Source organism: Ursus arctos, unplaced genomic scaffold (assembly GCF_023065955.2).
Source record: "Ursus arctos isolate Adak ecotype North America unplaced genomic scaffold, UrsArc2.0 scaffold_25, whole genome shotgun sequence".
NCBI classification, from domain to species: domain Eukaryota; kingdom Metazoa; phylum Chordata; class Mammalia; order Carnivora; family Ursidae; genus Ursus; species Ursus arctos.
In genome coordinates, this window is record NW_026622930.1 from 351,434 (window position 1) to 372,031 (window position 20,598).

General features: G+C 43.6%; 2 gene segments (V, D, J or C); both read left to right on the forward strand.

The window, feature by feature from the left end:
* The first annotated feature begins 1,731 nt into the window (after window positions 1-1,731).
* On the forward strand, window positions 1,732-2,381 carry LOC125282241 (immunoglobulin heavy variable 4-59-like). The segment is given in 2 exon segments: window positions 1,732-1,791; window positions 1,873-2,381. Coding segments are annotated over 2 exon segments (555 nt in total).
* Window positions 2,382-8,056: 5,675 nt separating this feature from the next.
* LOC125282240 (immunoglobulin heavy variable 3-23-like) lies at window positions 8,057-8,671 on the forward strand. The segment is given in 2 exon segments: window positions 8,057-8,161; window positions 8,265-8,671. Coding segments are annotated over 2 exon segments (453 nt in total).
* The last annotated feature ends 11,927 nt before the right edge of the window (window positions 8,672-20,598 follow it).

Sequence of the window (20,598 nt, forward strand, 5' to 3'; positions counted from 1 at the left end):
CCTTACAAGAATCTTTCCCCTACTACCATGTGTGTTGAGATCTCCTGTGTGTGAGACGGAAGCTAAGGAGGAGAGGAAAAGAGAGAGAACATGCAACAGAGAAAATGACTTTTCCATTACAGATTCATAAATCATAAAGTCTTTATAATACATGCAGGAACCTGTCCATGAGGACCTCAGAGGTCAGAGAAATCAAGGTAAAGAAGCTCCATACTCCAGACGCTGTGTGAACGTTCACGTCCAGCTTCCCCTTCATCCTCCTCTTTCCCATGAGGATTTGAGGTCTGGATGGAGATGGGGGCACATCCTGGGGCTTGGACCCCTTTAGATGCCTGTGTAGTAGGGTCTGCATGTCTCACATTCTGTGGGAAGGGAACACCTCTCTACCGACTCAGTTAAATGTGTTCCTCCCTAGAACCATCTGTCTCAGGGTGAGTACAGGACCATATGGCTTGAATTTAAGGTGTCATTTTTTATTTAAATTCATTTAGCCAACATATAGAACATCATTAGACTCAGATGTAGTGTTCAACAATTTATCAGTTGCATATAAACATTTCTTTTCCATGGATGTAACTAGAGGGTATCGTTCTGAATGAAATAAGTCAATCAGAGAAAGACAAATATCACATGGCTTCACTCATATGTGGAACATAAGAAAAAGTGCAGAGGGGGGCGCCTGGGTGGCACAGCGGTTAAGCGTCTGCCTTCGGCTTAGGGCATGGTCCTGGCGTTATGGGATCGAGCCCCACATCAGGCTCCTCCGCTATGAGCCTGCTTCTTCCTCTCCCACTCCCCCTGCTTGTGTTCCCTCTCTCGCTGGCAGTCTCTATCTCTCTCAAATAAATAAATAAAATCTTTTTTAAAAAGTGCAGAGGATTATAGGGGAAGGGAAGGAAAACTGAATGGGATGTCATCAGACAGGAAGACAAACCAGGAGAAACTCCTAACTATAGGAAACAAACTGAGGGTTAGGGAAGGGAGGTGGGTGGAGGCATGGGCTGACCGGGTGATGGGCATTAAGGAGGGCACTTGATGTGATGAGCACTGGGTGCTGTACACAACTGATAAACTATTGAACACTACATCCGAAACTAATGATGTACTATGCGCTGGCTAGTTGAATTTAAATAAAATTTAAAACAAGAGGAAAAGAAGAAACGCATACCCACTTATCGCCCAATCCCTCTGCCTTGCTATCCACATGGATGAGCTTGTTTCTTTAGGTAAATCCTTGCGTATAGTTCCTAACACACCCTTTTGTAGATGGAGACGTACGCCATCATCCAGGACCCCATACCTGATTAGAAGGAGAGAATGGCCCTAAGAACGCAAGCAATCACGGTCTGGACCCTGGACTACTGCCTCATCCTCCAGGTATGTGAACAGGTGAATCTGAAGGTTAAAATTGCAGCCCACAGTCTAACAGCCCGACAAGAGAACACAAGAGAACCTTCGTGAGGTTTCCAAATCTTCATCAACTCCAGCACAAACCCACTCAAGTAACTGGGGCTGGAGAACAGTTCAGGCAGAACTCAGCCTAGATCTCTAGGAACAGGCTCAGTGGGTCCTCACACCACCCACCATGGGGACACCAAGAATTAGTGACTGTCACCAGGGCTCAGGATCTTTTAATGCTTCCCCGTCTCTGCGGGGACCCACATGCAAATCACCTGGGTGCTCCCAGAAGAAATCGGCATCACAGGCAGAGGCCAGCATGCTGGGTCTCCATCCTGCAGACAGCCATGCAGATGCTGTGGTCCCTCCTCTGCCTTCTGGCAGCTCCCCTGGGTAAGGGTCTGGACGCTCTGGGATAGACGGGGGCCTTTCTGTGGGATGGGACCGACTCACGATGACTCTCTTTATTCCTAGGTGTCCTGTCTCAACTTACACTTCAGGAGTCAGGCCCAGGACTGGTGAAGCCCTCACAGACCCTCTCTCTCAACTGTGTTGTCTCTGGGGGCTCTGTCACCAGCAGTTACTATTGGAACTGGATCCGCCAGCGCCCTGGGAGAGCATTGGAGTGGATGGGGTACTGGACAGGTAGCACAAGCTACAACCCGACTTTCCAAGGCCGCATCTCCATCACTGCTGACTCGTCCAAAAACCAGTTCTCCCTGGAGCTGAGCTCTGTGACCACCGAGGACACGGCCGTGTATTACTGTGCAAGAGGCACACAGAGGAGACATCAGTGTGAGCCCAGACACAAACCTTCCTGCAGGGACACAGTAGGGGCAGGACAGCAGGGGCCCTCAGAATCCACCAGGGGGTGCTCAAGAGTCAGGGGCACTCAGGAGACAGGGCACACTCAGATTAGCGTGCGGCACTCAAGACCCACAAATACACTTTCCACACCAGCAGCAGGTGCAGGTGGAGAGTAAACGCTCGTCTCCTGTCACCGTGTGGGGCATCCTCTCCATAAAACAGTTTCCCCAGGGGCCTCTCTCGAATAATGATTTCGTCTTACTCTTACATCTGTGAATACAAAGGTTGGTTGTAACAGGAGAAAACTATACTTCCATGCACAAAAAGCAGAACGTCACTTACATGGCTTCAGCTTTTCCCTAAATGACAATTATATACAGACATTCTGATGTCAGTCTGCCAAGTCTGTAGAAGTTTCAGCAGGACTCAACAACACAGCACCACACGAACCAGTGTACGAATGATGAGCCAGTAAAATACAGTTCATGCTGGACATCAGGCACAGAAGCATCATGAAGCCAAAGCCAGAGGAGAAGGGCCCTAGTGTGGGGGTGTTGTGTGACACCATGCTTACAGCATCTAGGTAGCTGACATCATCCAGAAGCAGAGGGACCCCCACCAAGCTTGATACATTTGGGGAATCAGATGATACGACACACACATGGGAGAATACACAATGCTTATCGATCTCAGGGAATGTCACACAGCGTGTCAGAAATGCTTTAATAAAACCAGGAACGGACATGACATCAGGGATTTTCTCGTGGCTCAGTGCTGGAAAATCCCAAGGGATCTAGAACATCAAAGGCACAGAATCTCGGCTTTCCTATCCAATGTCCCATGTGTGGTGCAGGAGAAGACAGAGCAAGGGGCTTCTGGTGTAGTAATGAATCATCAGAAGATAAAGTCTCATGCCTAATTCCATGCAACTAGAAAAATAAGTGAAAAGGAAGAGAACTGGTCAAATACGTGAAGACCACCTGAGTCCCTAGAAAATGAGAATGATAACATATAAGCTGACAATACTAATAAGAAAGCTATTAGAAGTGGACTGAGGTCTTGCCGGGTGTCTGCAGTGGAAGCTGTCCACTCCCCAAGGTCACCCGCTGGTTCTGAAGGTTCTGTGTTCACCATGTGCACGCAGAGACCAGAAGTTTCTACTGGATCCATGAGAATCCTCACTTTGAGGAGCTAGAGGGGAGGGGCCTTTCATCTGCAGGGAATCACTCATTGATCCTCAGTTGTTGACTTCAGCTCAATGTGTGTGACCTCCACCATCCTCACAAAGAAACCTAACGACAACGTGATGGGACGAGGAGTTGGGCCTTAGGGAGGCACTTAGGTCAGGAGGGTGCAGCCTCATGATAGGAGTAGTGCCCTTACACACCACGACTGAGAAAGCTCCCTGCCCCCTGACCCCATGTGCAGTGACAGGCAATGGACAGCCCAGGATGAGGGTGCTCTTCAGACATCACATCTGCCTGCACCTTGTCCTGAGTTTTCCAGACTCCAGCACTGTGAGAAATGAGTGTCTGTTGTTAAAACCACCCAGTCTGTGTACAGTGTTACAGCAGCTGGAACAGAATAAGACATTTCTTTTTTGATAATGATTTCATTTATTCATTTATTTGACAGAGAGAGACACAGCGAGAGAGGGAACACAAGCAGGGGGAGTGGGAGAGGAAGAAGCAGGCTCCCAGTGGAGCAGGGAATCTGATCTGGAGCTTCGTCCCAGGACAACGGGATCACGCCCTGAGCTGAAGACAGAGGCTTAATGACGGAGCCACCCAGGCGCCCCAAAATCAACATTTCTAAAAACAAGTATTTAGATGCCCAAATCCCCTTCTTGCCTCAGCTCAGCAGATGGCTGCCAGGCTATTCTCATCCCCGTCAATGTTGAGATTTACTCTCTGGGGAGGTCTCTGAACTGCAGGATACCAGGCACATGTCCTAAGCCCTACTCCTTAGACCCTAACCCTAACCCGAAATCTAACCCTAACCTAACACAAACAGTAACCGTAAACATTACATGATGAGGGAATTGAGTAAATAAATGAATAAATACGAATTCCCATGTGTGAAATTGAGTTCCATGAATATCTACATAATAGGAAAACCCCCAAAGCTGAATAAAGTCCCTCATCGATGCAAAGGTACTGCCCCACATCTACTCCAGGTTAGTTGTTGCCGTGGAGACCATATAAATAATACATTCTCTGAACTCACACCTTCAGTCAGGCTAGGAAGCAACTTGATTGAAATACCAGAAACTGGAAATGATCCCAATCCTAAACAGCTGCTTAAAAAAAATAAAATTCTCCTGTGTTCATTGTCTGGAATGCTGCCAGGAATTAATAGAGATTTTTGCTACACACAGCAAAACGGATGTGATCTCAAGGATTGATGCTGAGCAAACTAAGCCTTAAAAATAAAAGCACATGTATCATAATAAAACATCTATACATCCTAGAAAATTAAAGCTAGTCTACAGTAACAGAGAAAAATCAGTAGTTATGTGGGAACAGGGTGAAGAAGAGAAGACAGGAAGGAGGAATTCTAGGAGATACAGGAAGATGTAAGAGGAATCTATTTTCTCACGTGATAATGTTGAGTCTAACAGCAGTGATGACCATATCACGCACTCTGCACGTGTGCAGTGAATCCTGTGTCAAGTACACGCATCACAGCCGTTACAGATTCTCACAGAGATGACTCAGGAGCCACGCAGACATAGTGACATGTTAGAGACTTGAAAATACACCTGCACAAACCCTGATTCTCTCTGTACTTCAGGTAAAGTCTGGAAACAATCATCCTGTCCCCATCACAGGACGAGTTCCACATTCCTCATCAGCCTGCCCACTCTGTCCTGCAGGTGGATCAGGGAGGCAGCAGGTCCTGTGGGTGGAGCTCAGGTCCACGTCCTGGGTGCATTCTCACCCCAGAGCTGCTCTTGGACACCTCACAATCCCTCTGCACTTCTGGGAATAGGTTCATATCTCTTTATTGAGTAACATGACACTAGGCCCCAAGATTTGTGTGAATATGTAAAAACTATGTATCACACTGAGCCCAAGTGTGTATTCTGCAAAGTCATATAATCAAAATCCGAGTTTCCCAAATGTCACTAGCACCAAATCAAAGGCATTCACATCTGATCTGTTCTCTGCCCTTCTCTGTCAACATAGGTCCCAAGCTGGCTATAGAGTCAGAGGACATGCAAATAGGGCCCTCCCTCCACTGATTGAACCAGCCCAGCCCCGACCCCAGCAATGGGAGAGAATCTCCAGCCCCAGGATCCCCAGGTGTTCCCATTCAGTGATCAGGAGAGGACACAGTAAACTCACCATTGACTTTGTGCTTGGCTGAGTTTCCCTGGACACTATTTAAAAAGTTGATTTATGGTGAACAAGAGACATTGAGTATGTGAGTGAATATGAGTGGGAGAAGCAGTGGATGTGAGACAGTTTCCTGACCAGGATGTCTGTGTCTGTAGGTGTCCAGTGACAGGTGCAGCTGGTGGTGTCCAGGGTAGACCTGGTGTAAACTGGGGGGGGGGTGTTCCTAAGACCATCCTATGCAGGCCCTGGATTCACTTTCAGTAGTTCCTGGATGAATTGGATCTGTCAGGCTCCAGGGAAGGGGCTGCAGTGGGTCTCATGTATTAGATATGATGGAAGTAGCACAGGCTGGGGAACCTGGGGACATGAATGTGTAACTGTCTCCAGAGGCAGAAGGACAGGAATGTTCCAGATCAAGCATGCAGGAAGGAAGAGTGAGGGAATTCTTCCTCCCTCTGCATCTCATTCTCTTCAGAACCTTAATGGATCGGATGATGCCCACTTACACAGAGACCATGGATGCAAATACCAGTCTATTCTGGAAACAGCATTACAGGCACCCACAGAAACAATGTTTTATCTGGGCAGCCATGGCCCAGTCACGCTGACACAGGGTTAACCATCACTCATCAACCTTGGTAAACCTGGGCATCCATATGCATCTGTGTAAATCACACTCATTGTGAATATAAAGAAAAGAACACGGTCATAACTTCACCTTCTATGATACACATCTCCTGCATGTAACCAAGAACACAAAATCCCTTTACCAAAGTAAAGAAAAACATTGATAATCATATATTACTAGTAGGGGACTTCAACACTCCACTCCCAGCAATGGACACTTATCTACGAAGATCAACAAAGAAACAAGAGGTTTGGATAACACATCGGACCAGATGGACCTCACACACATATACACAGCATTCCATCCTAACACAACAGAATACTCATTGTTCGTGAGTGCTCATGGACATTATTCCAGAATAGATCACATCTGGGTCACAAATCAGGTCTCAACAGATACCAAGAGATTCCGATCATTCCCTGCATATTTTCAGACCACGAGGCTTTGAAACTGGAAATCCCTGTGAAATCATTCACAAGAGGGAATTTGGAAGTGAAAGAGCACCGTACTAAATAATGAATGGGTGAACAAGGACATTAAAGAAGAATTTATAAAATCGTGGAAACTAAGGGAAAGGATACGCACCTGGTCAAGACCTGTAGGAAACAACAAAGGTGGTCCTCAGGAAGAAGTACACTGCAATACAAACCTCTCTCAAAAATTTAGAAAAACTCAAATCCACAAGCAAACTTTACACGTAATGGAGCTGGACAAAAAACAGCAAATGAAGTCTAAATCAAGGAGAACAACAGAAATAATAAAGATTCGAGCAGAAATCAATAAATAGAAACCAGAAGAACAGTAAAGCAGATCCCTGAAACTGCTACATTCTCTGAGCTCCATATCTACATCTGCAGTGAGAAGCAAATTCATTGTAATATCAGACACTGGAAAAATTCTTACCCCAACCAACCACTTAAAAAATAAAATTCTGCTATTTCACTCTAAGGAAACCTGCCAAACATTAAAATACATGATTCTTGCTACAGACAGCAATGTGGGTGAATTCTCAAGGATTTATAAAGGGTGGGAAAAAAAAGTCCTACAAATGAAATTACATACACTATGATTGCACATCTCTACACTCTTCTAAATTACAACTAGTCTAAGTAACATGAGAAATACCCAAGTTATGTGGGGACAGGGAGAAAAAGGGAAGGAGGAGGAGGAATTCCAGGGAAAATACAGGAAATTTTAGTGAGAAGTGGTTTGCTGACTCTGGATAATGCTGATTGTGACTCCAGTGTTTATCACATGACACATTCTGCATGTGTGCAGTGCATCCTGTGTCCAGTACACTCATCAAAACTAATAAACACAGAGATGACCCATGAGGAACATATAGGTATGGACATGTTAGAAAATACATCCGCATGAACCCAGATACTTTCCTTATTTTAAGTAACTCTAGAGCAGGTAAAATCATCCTGTCCCCACTGCACTAGGGGTTCAACATTTCTCACTAGCCTGCCCTCTGTGTCCTCGGTGTGTCAGTGGCAGGAGGTCCTCCTTGGATACTGGGGCTCATTCTAACCCTGTATGTGTTCCTGGACACCTCACAAACCCTCTAAAATTCTCAGTGTCGGTTACGATTCCTTATGGGACAACATGACACCTATCCTGCAGGATTTCTGTGAGTATGTACAAAGTCGCACAAGGAGGCTACGTACATACATGGGAATGTTATAAAATGAAAAATCATATTTAAAAAAAAGAAGTGGTCAATACCGCCAAAACAAAGACAATCACATCTGTTCTGGTTACTGGCCTCTATGTCAGCATAGATCCCAAGCTGAATATATAGTCAGAGGTCATGCAAATAGGGCCCTCCCTCTGCTGATTAAAACAGCCCAACCCTGACTCTGCAGCTGGGAGAGGAGCCCCAGACCCAGGGTTCCAGGTGTTCCAATTAGTATCAGGACAGAACACAGAGAGCTCACCATGGAGTTGGTGCTCAGCTGGGTTTTCCTTGTTGCTCTTTTAAAAGGTAATTCATGCTGAACAAGAGACATGGAGTGTGTGAGTGGATCTGAGGGAGACAAACAGCGGGTGTGTGACAGTTTCCTGACCAAGATGTCTTGTGTCTGCAGGTGTCCAGTGTGAGGTGCAGCTGGTGGAGTCTGGGGGAGACCTGGTGAAGCCTGGGGGGTCCCTGAGACTCTCCTGTGCAGCCTCTGGATTCAGCTTCAGTAGTTACAGCATGAGCTGGGTCCTCCAGGCTCCAGGGAAGGGGCTGCAGTGGGTCGCAGGTATTAGCTATGATGGAAGTAGCACAAGCTATGCAGACTCCGTGAAGGACCGATTCACCATCTCCAGAGACAATGGCAAGAACACGCTGTACCTGCAGATGAACAGCCTGAGAGCCGACGACACGGCCGTGTATTACTGTGCCAAGGACACAGTGAGGGGACATCAGTGTGAGCCCAGACACAAACCTCACTGTAGAAGGGATCTGGACCAGCAGGGGGTGCACACTAGTCACCAGTTCTGTCCTTAACCCCCTGGAGCAGCTGCAGGTGGAGGTTGTGGGCAGGTTTCCTGTCAGGGTCTGGGGCTTCCTCTCCATAGAGCAGTTTCCCCCCGGGGACCCTCTCCTCAGGCGTGATTCTTACCTCTTCACTCTCTGACATAGAAAATTATATTTTTATTTTTTTATTTTTTATTATAATAATATTTTTTATTATATTATGTTAGTCACCATACGGTACATCCCTGGTTTTTGATGTAAAGTTCCATGGTTCATTAGTGGCGTGTAACACCCAGTGCACCATGCAACTTGCGCCCTCCTTACTACCCATCACCAGCCTATCCCATTCCCCCACCCCCTCTCCTCTGAAGCCCCCACTTTGTTTCTCAGAAAATATTTTAATGTGAAAATGGCTAGTGTAAAAACCACAAAATACAGAGTCATTCGCATTGTTTATTCCTGTCCCTAAATACCAATAAATAACAAATATCCTGATGCTCATCAGCTGAAATTTTACAGGAATCCCAGCTGCACTCACTGTGAATCACAGGACCACCCAGCTCAACATGCAAGCTTTCCAGAGCAGCATTAAGCGTGTGCTGGACATGAGGCTACAGAGGCATCGACAATCCAAAGCAAGAGATGAAAGAGTCTTGGTGGGGGTCACTGTCTTAAACCATGCTCACACCATCAATGTTAGTGACAACGTGGGAAAGCAGTAGACACCTTCCTGGTGTTGTGTGGATGTGGAGTCTTCAAACCTCACACACACACACGCACACACACACACACACACACACACAGAATCACTACACAAGAGAATAAAACAGTTATCACTTCACCTAATTTCTCTAGGAAATGTGGTCCTAACACAGAAATATACAGCACAGAGGAAGACCTCAGGAAGCAAGAAAAATCTGAGATAAACAACCTAACCAAAGTACAACTACTGAACCCTAAATACAGCAGAAGGAAGGAAACAGTAAAGATTGGAGCAGAAATAAATAGAAATTAATGTTATAAAAACTAAAAAAACAACAGAAAAGATTAAAAAAAAAACAAGTTCAAGCATTGTTAAAATGTCTATCCTGCCAAGAACAATTTACACATTCAATGCCATCCCTATTAAAATATGGTTGGCATATTTCAAAGCTCTGAAACAAACAATCCTGAAATTTGTAAAGAATCAGGAAAGACCTCGAATTGACAAGTGAATGACAAAAAAGAAAACCAAAGCTGGTAGCATCACGTTGCTGGATTTCAAGCTATACTACAAAGCTGTGATCACCAAGACAGCATGGTACTGGCACAAAAGCAGACACATAGACCAATGGACCAGAATAGAGACCCCAGATATGGACCCTCAACTACGGTCAACCAATCTCTGACAAATCGGGAAAAAAAAATCCAATGGAAAAAAGACAGTCTCTTCAATAAATGATACTGGAAAAACTGGATAACCATATATAGAAGAGTGAAACTGGACCATTCCCTTAACCATACACAAAGATAAACTCCAAATGGATGAAAACGTAAATGTGAGACAGGAATCCATCAAAATCGTAGAGGAGAATATAGGCAGTAACCTCTCCGACATCGGCCACAGAAACTCCTTTCAAGACATGTCTCCAAAGGCAAGGGAAACAAAAGCAAAAATGAACTTGTGGGATTTCATCAAGATACAAAGCTTCTGCACAACAAAGGAAACAGTCAACAAAACAAAGAGGCAGCCCACGGAATGGGAGAAGATATTTGCAAATGACACGACAGATAAAGGGCTGGTATCCAAAACCTATAAAGAACTTCTCAAGCTCCACACCAAAAACCACACAGTCTAGTCAAAAATGGGCACAAGACATGAATAGACACTTCTCCAAAGACGACATATGAATGGCTAACAGACACATGAAAATACGTTCAACATCATTAGCCATCAGGGAAATTCAAATCAAAACCACATTGAGATACCACCTTACACCAGTTAGAAAGGCAAAAATTGACAAGGCAAGAAACAACAAATGTTGGAGAGGATGTGGAGGAAGGGGAAACCTCTTATACTGTTGGTGGGAATGCAAGTTGGTACAGCCACTTTGGAAAACAGCGTGGAGGTTCCTCAAAAAGTTAAAAATAGATCTACGCTATGACCCAGCAATTCACTAGTGGGTATTTACACAAAGATACACACGTAGTGAAGAGAAGGGCCATATGCACACCAATGTTCATAGCAGCGTTGTCCAAAAAGTTAAATTGTGGAAGGAGCTGAGATGCCTTTCAACGGATGAATGGATAAAGAAGAAGTGGTCCATATAATCAATGGAATATTACTCAGCCATCAGAAAGGATGATTACCCAACATTTGCATGGATATGGTTGGAACTCTAAGTGATTATACTAAGTGAACTAAGTCAAGCAGAGAAAGACAATTATCATATGGTTTTACTTATTCGTGGAACATAAGCAATAGCAGGAAAGACACTAGGAGAAGGAAGGGAAAAATGAAGAGGGGGAAAGAGAAGGGGAGATGAACCATGAGAAACTAAGGACTCTAGGAAACAATCTGAAGGTTTTAGAGGGGAAGGGGGTGGGGGGATGGGCTAACTTGGTGAAGGGTATTAAGGAGGGCACATATTGCATGGAGCATTGGGTGTTATATGCAAACAATGAATCATGGAACATTACATCAAAAACTAAGGATGGACTGTATGGTAACTAAAATAACATAATAAAAATTAAAAAAAAAAACTGGAAACCACAAAAACCTCTGTCAGTGCTGTGCTGTATTCACACAGTGGAATACTACTTAGCAATACAGAGGAATGAACTATTGAGGCACACAAAAAATGGATGAATTTTAGATGTGTTAGTTAAGTGAAAATACCTTGTCTCAAAAGGTTAACATAGGATTTTCTGTGTATGACATTCTGGAGAAGGAAAAACCATATGCAGAGAGAACAGATCACTTATTGCCAGGAGTTAGGCTTGGGAGTTTGAATACAAAGGGTTATCCACAAGGGAATTCTTTCCTTGGTTGGAATTATTCTATATTCTATCTGTATCGATGGTTATAACAATGCATGCATGTTTAAAATCTCATGGAAATGTACAAGAATAAAAGCTACTTTTACTGTCTGCAATAAAAATTTAAAGAGAGAGAGAGAACCATTTACCATGCCAACAGAACTCAAAAGAAAGCTGGGGTAGCAATTCTCATATCAGACAAATTAGATTTTAAACCAAAGACTGTATTAAGAGATATAGAGGGACACTATAGCATATTGAAAGGCTTTACCCACTACAGAACTCTTAAAGAAATTGGGGAAGACTAAGAAATGGAAAAATATTCTATGCACATGAATTGCAATAATAAACATCGGCAAAATGTCTATGCTACCCAGAGCAATTTACACTTTCAAAGCAATCCCTATCAAAATACCATCAACATTTTTCACAGAGCTGGAACAAACAATCCTAAAATTTGTATGTAACCTGAAAAGAACTCCGAATCACCAGGGGAATGTTGAAAAAGAAAACGAAACCTGGGGGCATCACAATGCCTGATTTCAAGCAATAACACAAAGATGTGACCATTAAGACAGTATGGAATGGACAAAAAAACAGATACAAAGATCACTAGAAAACAATAGAGACCCCAGAAATGGACGCTCAACACTAATGGCAAACTAATCTTTGACAAAGCAGGAAAGAACATCCAATGGAAAAAAGACATTCTCTTCAATAAATGGTGCTTGGAAAGCTGGACAACCACAGTTAGAAAAATGAAACTGGACCATTCTTTTACACCATATATAAAGAGAAACTCAAAAGGGATGAAAACCTAAATGTGAGGTAGAGCCATCAAAATCCTAGAGCAGAACATATGCAATAACCTGTTTGACATTGGTCAGAGCAACTTCTTTCAAGACGTGTCTCTAAAGGCACAGAAAACAAAAGCAAAAATGAACTATTGGGACTTAATCATCATAAAAAGCTTCCGCACAGCAAAGGAAACAGGCAACAAAACTAAGAGACAATCCACAGAAGGGGAGAAGATATTTGCAAATTACACTCAGATAAAGGGCTAATAGCCAAGATCTACAAAGAACTTATCAAACTCAACACCCAGAAAACAAATAATCCAGTCACGAAATGGGCAGAAGGATGTGGAGAAAGGGAAGCCCTCTTGTATTGCTCCTGGGAATGCACACTGGTGCAGGCCCTCTGGAACAATATGTCTATGCACATCCCAGAGCTCAGGACACCTGGGAAATGAGACACTCAGGCCACCAGTTACAGGAAGCAGCAAGCCCTGGAGGACAGGAGGAACCTGGTTACTTGGGGCCCTCAGGACCCTCTGAACACAGGTCCCAGCCCCAGATGCAGGTGCGGAGAGAGCCTGGGACGTGAGGGGTTTCCTGTAGGGCTCTGCAGTTTCTGTTGCTGTGAGCAAATCCATGCTTGTGGGCCCTCTGTTTTCCTGCCTCTGAGTCTCAATTTCCCTTATAACCTCACACTCTGGGAAAATGGGTCAGGGACCCTTGAGCCTAAACCAATTAATTAATTGCAAGATGCTAAATACCACAAATGATCTTATTTTACCTCCTCTCCATTTAAAGGTGTGATCCTGTCTAGGTACTGATTTCGGTTTCAAAGGCATATTCCATGAGCTGGTATGAAGGAAGATCTGATCCACAGCCTTAGACAAAATTACACAACAAACAATATCTATAGGGAGGCAAATCCTACCCTCTGTGGAAGCTGTAGTTATTAAAAAAAAAACTAACACATAAACCCTTACTTGCCATATGCCAGAGTTCACACCAAATTATTCCTTCTCTATGAAAATATGGTTTGAAAACATTGGCAATTATGGATATTTCATCCTATGGGTTCATAATGATATGATTCCTCTCTGGTGTCTTTTAAAATAATATAAAATTATCTAAGTATCCATCTATCATCTGTCTATTCCCTAGTCATCTGATCTCTATTCAAAATCTATTCATTTAACTCAGCATTTATCCCATTGACACAAGACTTTCTGGGCAATGAACACAATTGTCTTATGAACACAAGCCCGTCAGGGCTATGAACATAAACTGCAATCTCTTATTAGACCTCTACCATTTAGATCCTAATAATCTCCAGGTCATTCACTGCATTTCCTTCAAGGTGGTATGTGAGTGTCATTAACTCCATGCCTGAGTTAGTGATGTTCTCTGTGTTGTGTCAGAGAAGAGTTACCCTTTTTCCATAAAGCAAGTTCCTCCTCCCAGAGTTACAGGCCTCTGTGTGAGGTGGATTTCTCAGGAGAAGGGAGGCACCCTCCAAGCATGGAAATTGTACCTGCAGATCACAGAGTGGGGGCCTTGTGTTGGTGTCTTTGGTGCACTTGAGGACATAGATGCCACATCCAGGCTTTGCAGACGTCCTGGCAGACAAAGCCCGTCAGCAGTGACCTTCAGGATCAAAGGTCTCCAGACGTGCCTCTGCTGTGTATGTAGTTGTTCACATGAGGACAAGTAACTCAGTGCAGAAACTAAAAGAAATATGATCTTGGTACCCAGTACCCTTTACTCGTCACTGTATTTACACCAGAGCGGGCATCAATATATAATTTTCATATGTAATTATATCTGGGATGACTAGTGTTATTGAGAGTTCAATGACTAGATTTGGAAAGCTGTAGCCACAAAATGAGGATACCATTAAATATCTTTTTGAAAAATAGTTTAGATTAAAATAAATTGTAAACCATTCATTTGTTCAACATTTATTCTTATGCTGAGAGGTAATGCCACCTATTGAACTACTTCCAACACAACTCATAGACAGAGTGCTCTCCCAACACAGACCAACATGTCTTGTGTGTTCAACAGAGAGATGTCCACAGTGGTCCTGGAAATTCCAGAGCATCCCACATCTGTCCCTGTCCACTTATAAGGACAGGCTCCTTCCCACACATGCAAATTCTCCTCAACATTGAGGGCAAAATCTACTTTCAGGCAGTGGGAGCTCTCAGCTCTCTTTTCAGACAAGATGAGGAGTCTGGGAATGCAGAGCTGTGTTCTGGATGAATATTAATTTCTAGGGCCTTCTGTGTGTCTGGTGACAGTTTCCCGATGTGATGGTCTCTGCTGTCACAAATGGGGCTGAGGGGATGGTTCTGAATGTTGTGACTGACAGGCCAGAGTCTCTTTGTCCCAAAGTGTCCTGTCCCAATTGGTGCTGCAGGACACAGACCCAGAACAGGGAGGGCCTCACAAAACCTGCACTTCACCATCACCATCTCTGGATTCTCCAGCTCAAACAGTAATTTCTGCTAGACTTGGATCCACTAACCCCAGGAGACTGGATGCAGTGAATTGGTTCATAAATCATACGTACAGCATATATGACAGGCCATCCAGCAAGAACCACATGTCCATCTCCAGACTCACGTCCAAGAACCACTTCTTGCACCTGACTGATCAGAGTGCCACCAAGGTCCTGACCATGTGTTACAGTGTAGAGACACAGTGACGGAATGTAAGTCTGAGCCCAGACCCAAACTTCCCTGCAGGGACACAGGAGGGACTGGGCTGCAGGGGCACTCAGGTCACCATGGTGCGCTGAGGACACCAGGGGGTGCTCAGGCCTAACAAATACAGGGTAGGTGTGGTTACAGGTGGACTCCCCCTCTCTGCAGATAACATATTACTTTATGTGAAAACCCCAAAAGACTCACCCCCATATTATCATAACTCATACAGCAATTCAGCAACATGGCAGGATATAAAATCAATGCAGAGAAATCACATGCCTTTCTATACACTAAGAATGAGACAGAAAAAGAGAAATGAAGGACTCTATCTATTTACAATTGCACCAAAAACCATTAGATACCTAAGAATGAACCAAAATAAAGAGGAAAATGTTCTATACTCTAGAAAGTACAAAACACATATGGATCATAAGGAGGAACCCTAAACATGGAAAAACATTCCATGCTCATGGATTGGAAGAAAAAATATCGTCAAAATGTCTATGCTGCCCAGAGCAATCTACACTTTCAGTGCCATCCCTTTCAAAATAACAGTGACATTTTTCACAGAGCTGGAACAAACAATCCTAAAATTTTTATGGAACCAGAAAAGACCCAAATTGCAAAGAGAATGTTGGAAAATTGGTAGGGGAAGAAGGGGATAAAGAAAGGGGGGTAATCAGAAGGGGGAATGAAGCATGAGAGACTATGGACTTTGAGAAACAAACTGAGGGCCTCAGAGGGGAGGGGGGTGGGGGAATGGGATGGACTGGTGATGGGTAGTAAGGAGGGCTTGTATTGCATGGTGCACTGGGTGTTATATGCAACTAATGAATCATCAAACTTTACATCAGAAACCAGGGATGTACTGTATGGTGAGTAACATAATAAAAAAACATTTAAAAAAATTAAAAAAAAACAAAGCTGGTGGCATCACGTTCCCTGACTTCAAGCTATATTACAAAGCTGTGATCACTAAGACACCATGGCACTGGCACAAAAACAGAAGCATAGATCAATAGAACAGAATAGAGACTCCGGAAATGGAGCCTCAATTCTATGGTCAACTAAACTTTGACAAAGCAAGAAAGAACATCCAATGGAAAAAGAAAAAGTTTCTTCAATAAATGCTGCTGGGAAAACTGGACAGGCACATGCAGAAGAATGAACTTAGACTGTTCTCTTATACCACACACAAAGATAAACTCAACATGGATGAAAACATAAATGTGAGACAGCAACCCAATCAAAATCCTAGAGGAGAATATAGGTAGTAACCCATTTGACATTGGCCACAGCAACTTGTCTCAAGACACATCTCTAATGGAAAGGGAAACAAAAGTAAAAAAAGAACTTTGGGACTTCATCAAGATAAAAAGCTTCCACACAGCAAAAGAAACAGGCAACAAAACAAAGAGGCAAACCAGAGAATGGGAGAAGATATTTGCAAATGATATTTTGGATAAATGCTTGAAATCCAAAATCCATAAAGAGCTTACCAAACTCAACACCCAAAAAACAAATAATCTGGTCAAGAAATGCACAGAAGACATGAACAAGACATGAAGAGACAATACCCCAAAGAAGACATACAAATGGCTAACAGACACATAAAAAATATTCAACATCACTAGCCATCGGAGAAATACAAATCAAAACCACACTGAATAGACTGGTGATGGGTAGTAAGGAGGGCACGTATTGCATGGTGCACTGAGTGCTATATGCAACTAATGAATCATGGAACTTTACATCAGAAACCAGGGATGTACTGTATGGTGACTAACATAATATAATAAAAAAACATTTAAAAAAAACCACAATGAGATATCAGCATGCACCAGTTAGAATGGCCAAAATTAACAAGACAGGAAACAAAAAGTGATGGTGAGGTTGTGAGAAAAAGGAACCCTCTTACACTGTTGGTGGGAATGCAAGTTGGTATAGCAACTCTGAAAAATGATATGGAGGTTTCAAGATGTTATTAGAGAACTACACCACAACCCAGGGACTGAATTACTAGGTATTTACCGCAAAGATTCAGAGTTATTAAAAATAGGGGCTCGTGCACCCCAAAATTCATAGCAGCAGTGTCCACAGTAGCCAAACTTTTGAAGGAGCTGAGATATTCTTCAACAGATGAATGGATAAAGAAGATGTGGTTCATATATACAAGGGAATAATACTGAACCATCAGAAAGGATGAATACCCACCATTTGTATCAACATGGTTGGACCAGGAGGGGATTATGCTAAGTGAAATGAGTCAAGCAGAGAACGGCTGTTAACATGTGGTTTCAGTCATATGTAGAACGTAAGGAGTAGCATGGAAGACCGCAAGGGAAGGGAGGGAAATCTGAATGGGAAGGAATCAGAGTGCGAGACAAACCATGAGAAACTATGAACCTTGGGGAAAAAACTGGGGTTATTGAAGGGAGATGGGGTGGGAGGGTGGAGTGACCGGGTGATGAACATTAGGGAAGGCATGTGTTGGGATGAGCACTGAGTGTTATATGCAACTAATGAATCACTGAACACCACAGCAAAATCGTATGGTGTACTATATGTTGGCAAGCTGAACATAATGAAAAATTAACAAGAAATTTTTAAAAGTAATAATAAAGTGCATGTTGGATATTGGGTACAGGAACACCATGAAGCCAGAACTAGAGAAGAGTGGCCCCAATGCTGGGTGTTACTGTGTGGACCCCAGGCTCACAGCATCTATTTTACTTGACTCCATCCAGAGGCAGAGGGAACCCCACCAAGCTTGGTACAGTTGGTGAATCAGATGATATGACACACACATAGTAAGGGAATAATAAATGTTTATCACCTACATAACTGAAGTGTCTCTTCATCTCAGGAAATGCCACACAGCATGTTAGAAATGCTTTAATAAACCCAGGAGAGGACATGGTATCAGGTATTTTTTAATCGTATGTCAGTGCTGGAAAAGTCCCAAGGGATCTAGAACATCAAAGGCACAGAATCTCGGCTTTCCTATCCGATGTCCCATGTGTGGTGCAGAAAAAGACAGAGCAAGGGGGCTTCTGGTGTCAGTAATGAATCATCAGAAGATAAAGTCTCATGCCTAATTCCATGCAACTAGAAAAATAAGTGAAAAGGAAGAGAACTGATCAAATACGTGAAGACCACCTGAGTCCCTAGAAATGAGAATGATGACATATAAGCTGACAATACTAATAAGGAAGCTATTAGAAGTGGACTGAGGTCTTGCTGGGTGTCTGCAGTGGAAGCTGTCCACTCCCCAAGGTCTCCAGCTGGTTCTGAAGGTTCTGTGTTCACTGTGTGCACGCAGAGACCAGAAGTTTCTACTGGATCCATGAGAATCCTCACTTTGAGGAGCTAGAGGGGAGGGACCTTTCATCTGCAGGGAATCACTCATTGATCCTCAGTTGTTGACTTCAGCTCAATGTGTGTGACCTCCACCATCCTCACAAAGAAACCTAACGACAACGTGATGGGACGAGGAGTTGGGCCTCAGGGAGGCACTTAGGTCAGGAGGGTGCAGCCTCATGATGGGAGTAGTGCCCTTACACACCAGGACTGAGAAAGCTCCCTGCCCCCTGACCCCATGTGCGCTGACAGGGAAAAGACGGCCTAGGATGTGGGTGCCCTTCAGACACCAGATCTGCCTGCACCTTAACGTGGGGCTTCCCAGACTCCAGGACTGTGAGAAATGAGTGTCTGTAGTTTAAATCCACACAGTCCATGTGCATTGTTACAGCAGCTGGAACAGACTAAGACACTAGTGACACAGGAACCCAGGCATTTCCTCCGGCGTTTCCAGAAGACGTGGCTGTGATGACCAATAGGATTTGAGGCTTACCATCTCCTTACAGACTTGTGTTATACTGACTGCTGTGAGATGTGCAGCCCAGTCACTGGATATTGTTAGTACCATGTGTCCCCAACCTGAAACCCACCTGTATCTGCGACTCTCCCTTTGATCATGAGGATAGATTCTCCCTGGCGTGTTCATTATTGGAAACCCTCAAGGCACCTACTTTACTTCTTTACTCTTCATCTTCTTATATCTATACAAACCTTTTCTAATGGGTTTTTCACGAACTACGTAACAATAAGTGACAATAAAATCTAACAGCTCTGCCATCGTGTTACACAGTTTACACATGAACATACCTGATCGTGAGCAAACGGGAAAAAAGGAGAGAGAGGCAAACCAAGAAACAGACACATAACTACAGAAAACACACTGATGGTTACCAGAGGGATTGAAGAAAGGGGATGAATAACACATCGGATGGGGATGAAAGAGAGCACTTGCTGTGATGAGCACCACGTGTTGCATGGAAGTACTGAATCACTATACAGGACACGTAATATCACACCGCATGGTAACCAACTGGCATTAAAATCAACATTTCTGTTTTAAGATTTTATTTATTTATTTGACAGAGAGACAGACAGCCAGTGAGAGAGGGAACATAGGCAGGGGGAGTGGGAGAGGAAGAATCAGGGGCTTGATCCCAGGACCCTGGGATCACTCCCTGAGCCAAAGGCAGACGCTTAATGACTGGGCCACCCAGGCTCCCCCAAAATCAGCATTTCTAAAAACAAGTATTTACAGCCCCAAATCCCCTTCTTGACTCAGCTCAGGTGATGGCTGCCAAGGCTATTCTCATCCCAGTCAATGCTGACATTTACTCTCTGGGGAGGTCTCTGAACTACAGGATACCAGGCACATGCCCTAAGCCCTTAGACCCTAAACCCTAAACCCTAAATCTAACACTAACCTAACAATAACAGTAACCGTAAACATTACATTATGAGGGAATTGAGCAAATAAATGAATAAACACATATGAATTCCCATGAATGAATTTGAATTCTAAGAATATTGATATATATTTTAAAAAGTGTAGATTTCTCTGGGTAGCATAAACATTTTATTTTTTTAATATTTTTTGTTATATTAGTCACCATACAGTAAATCCCCAGGTTTTCATGCAATGTTCCATGATTCATTATTTTCATATAACACCCAAAGCACCATGCAATACATGCCCTCCTTAATACCAATCACCAGCCTGTCCCATACCCCATCCCCCTCCCCTCTGAAGCCCTCAGTTTGTTTCCCATAGTCCATACTCTCTCATGGTTCATACCCTCTTCTGTTTACCCCACCTTTCTGCTTCCCCTTCTTCTCCTACCTATCTTCCCACTTCTTATGCTCCGTAAATGAGTGAAACCAAATGATAATTGTCTTTCTCTGCTTGACTTATTTCACTTAGCATTACCTCCTCCAGTCCCATCCATGTTGCAGCAAATGTTGAGAAATCGGTCTTTTTAATGGCTGCATAATATTCCATTATGTCTATGGACCATATCTTCTTAGGCCAATCATCTGTTGAAGGGCATCTCGGCTCCTTCCATGGTTTAGCTATTGTGGA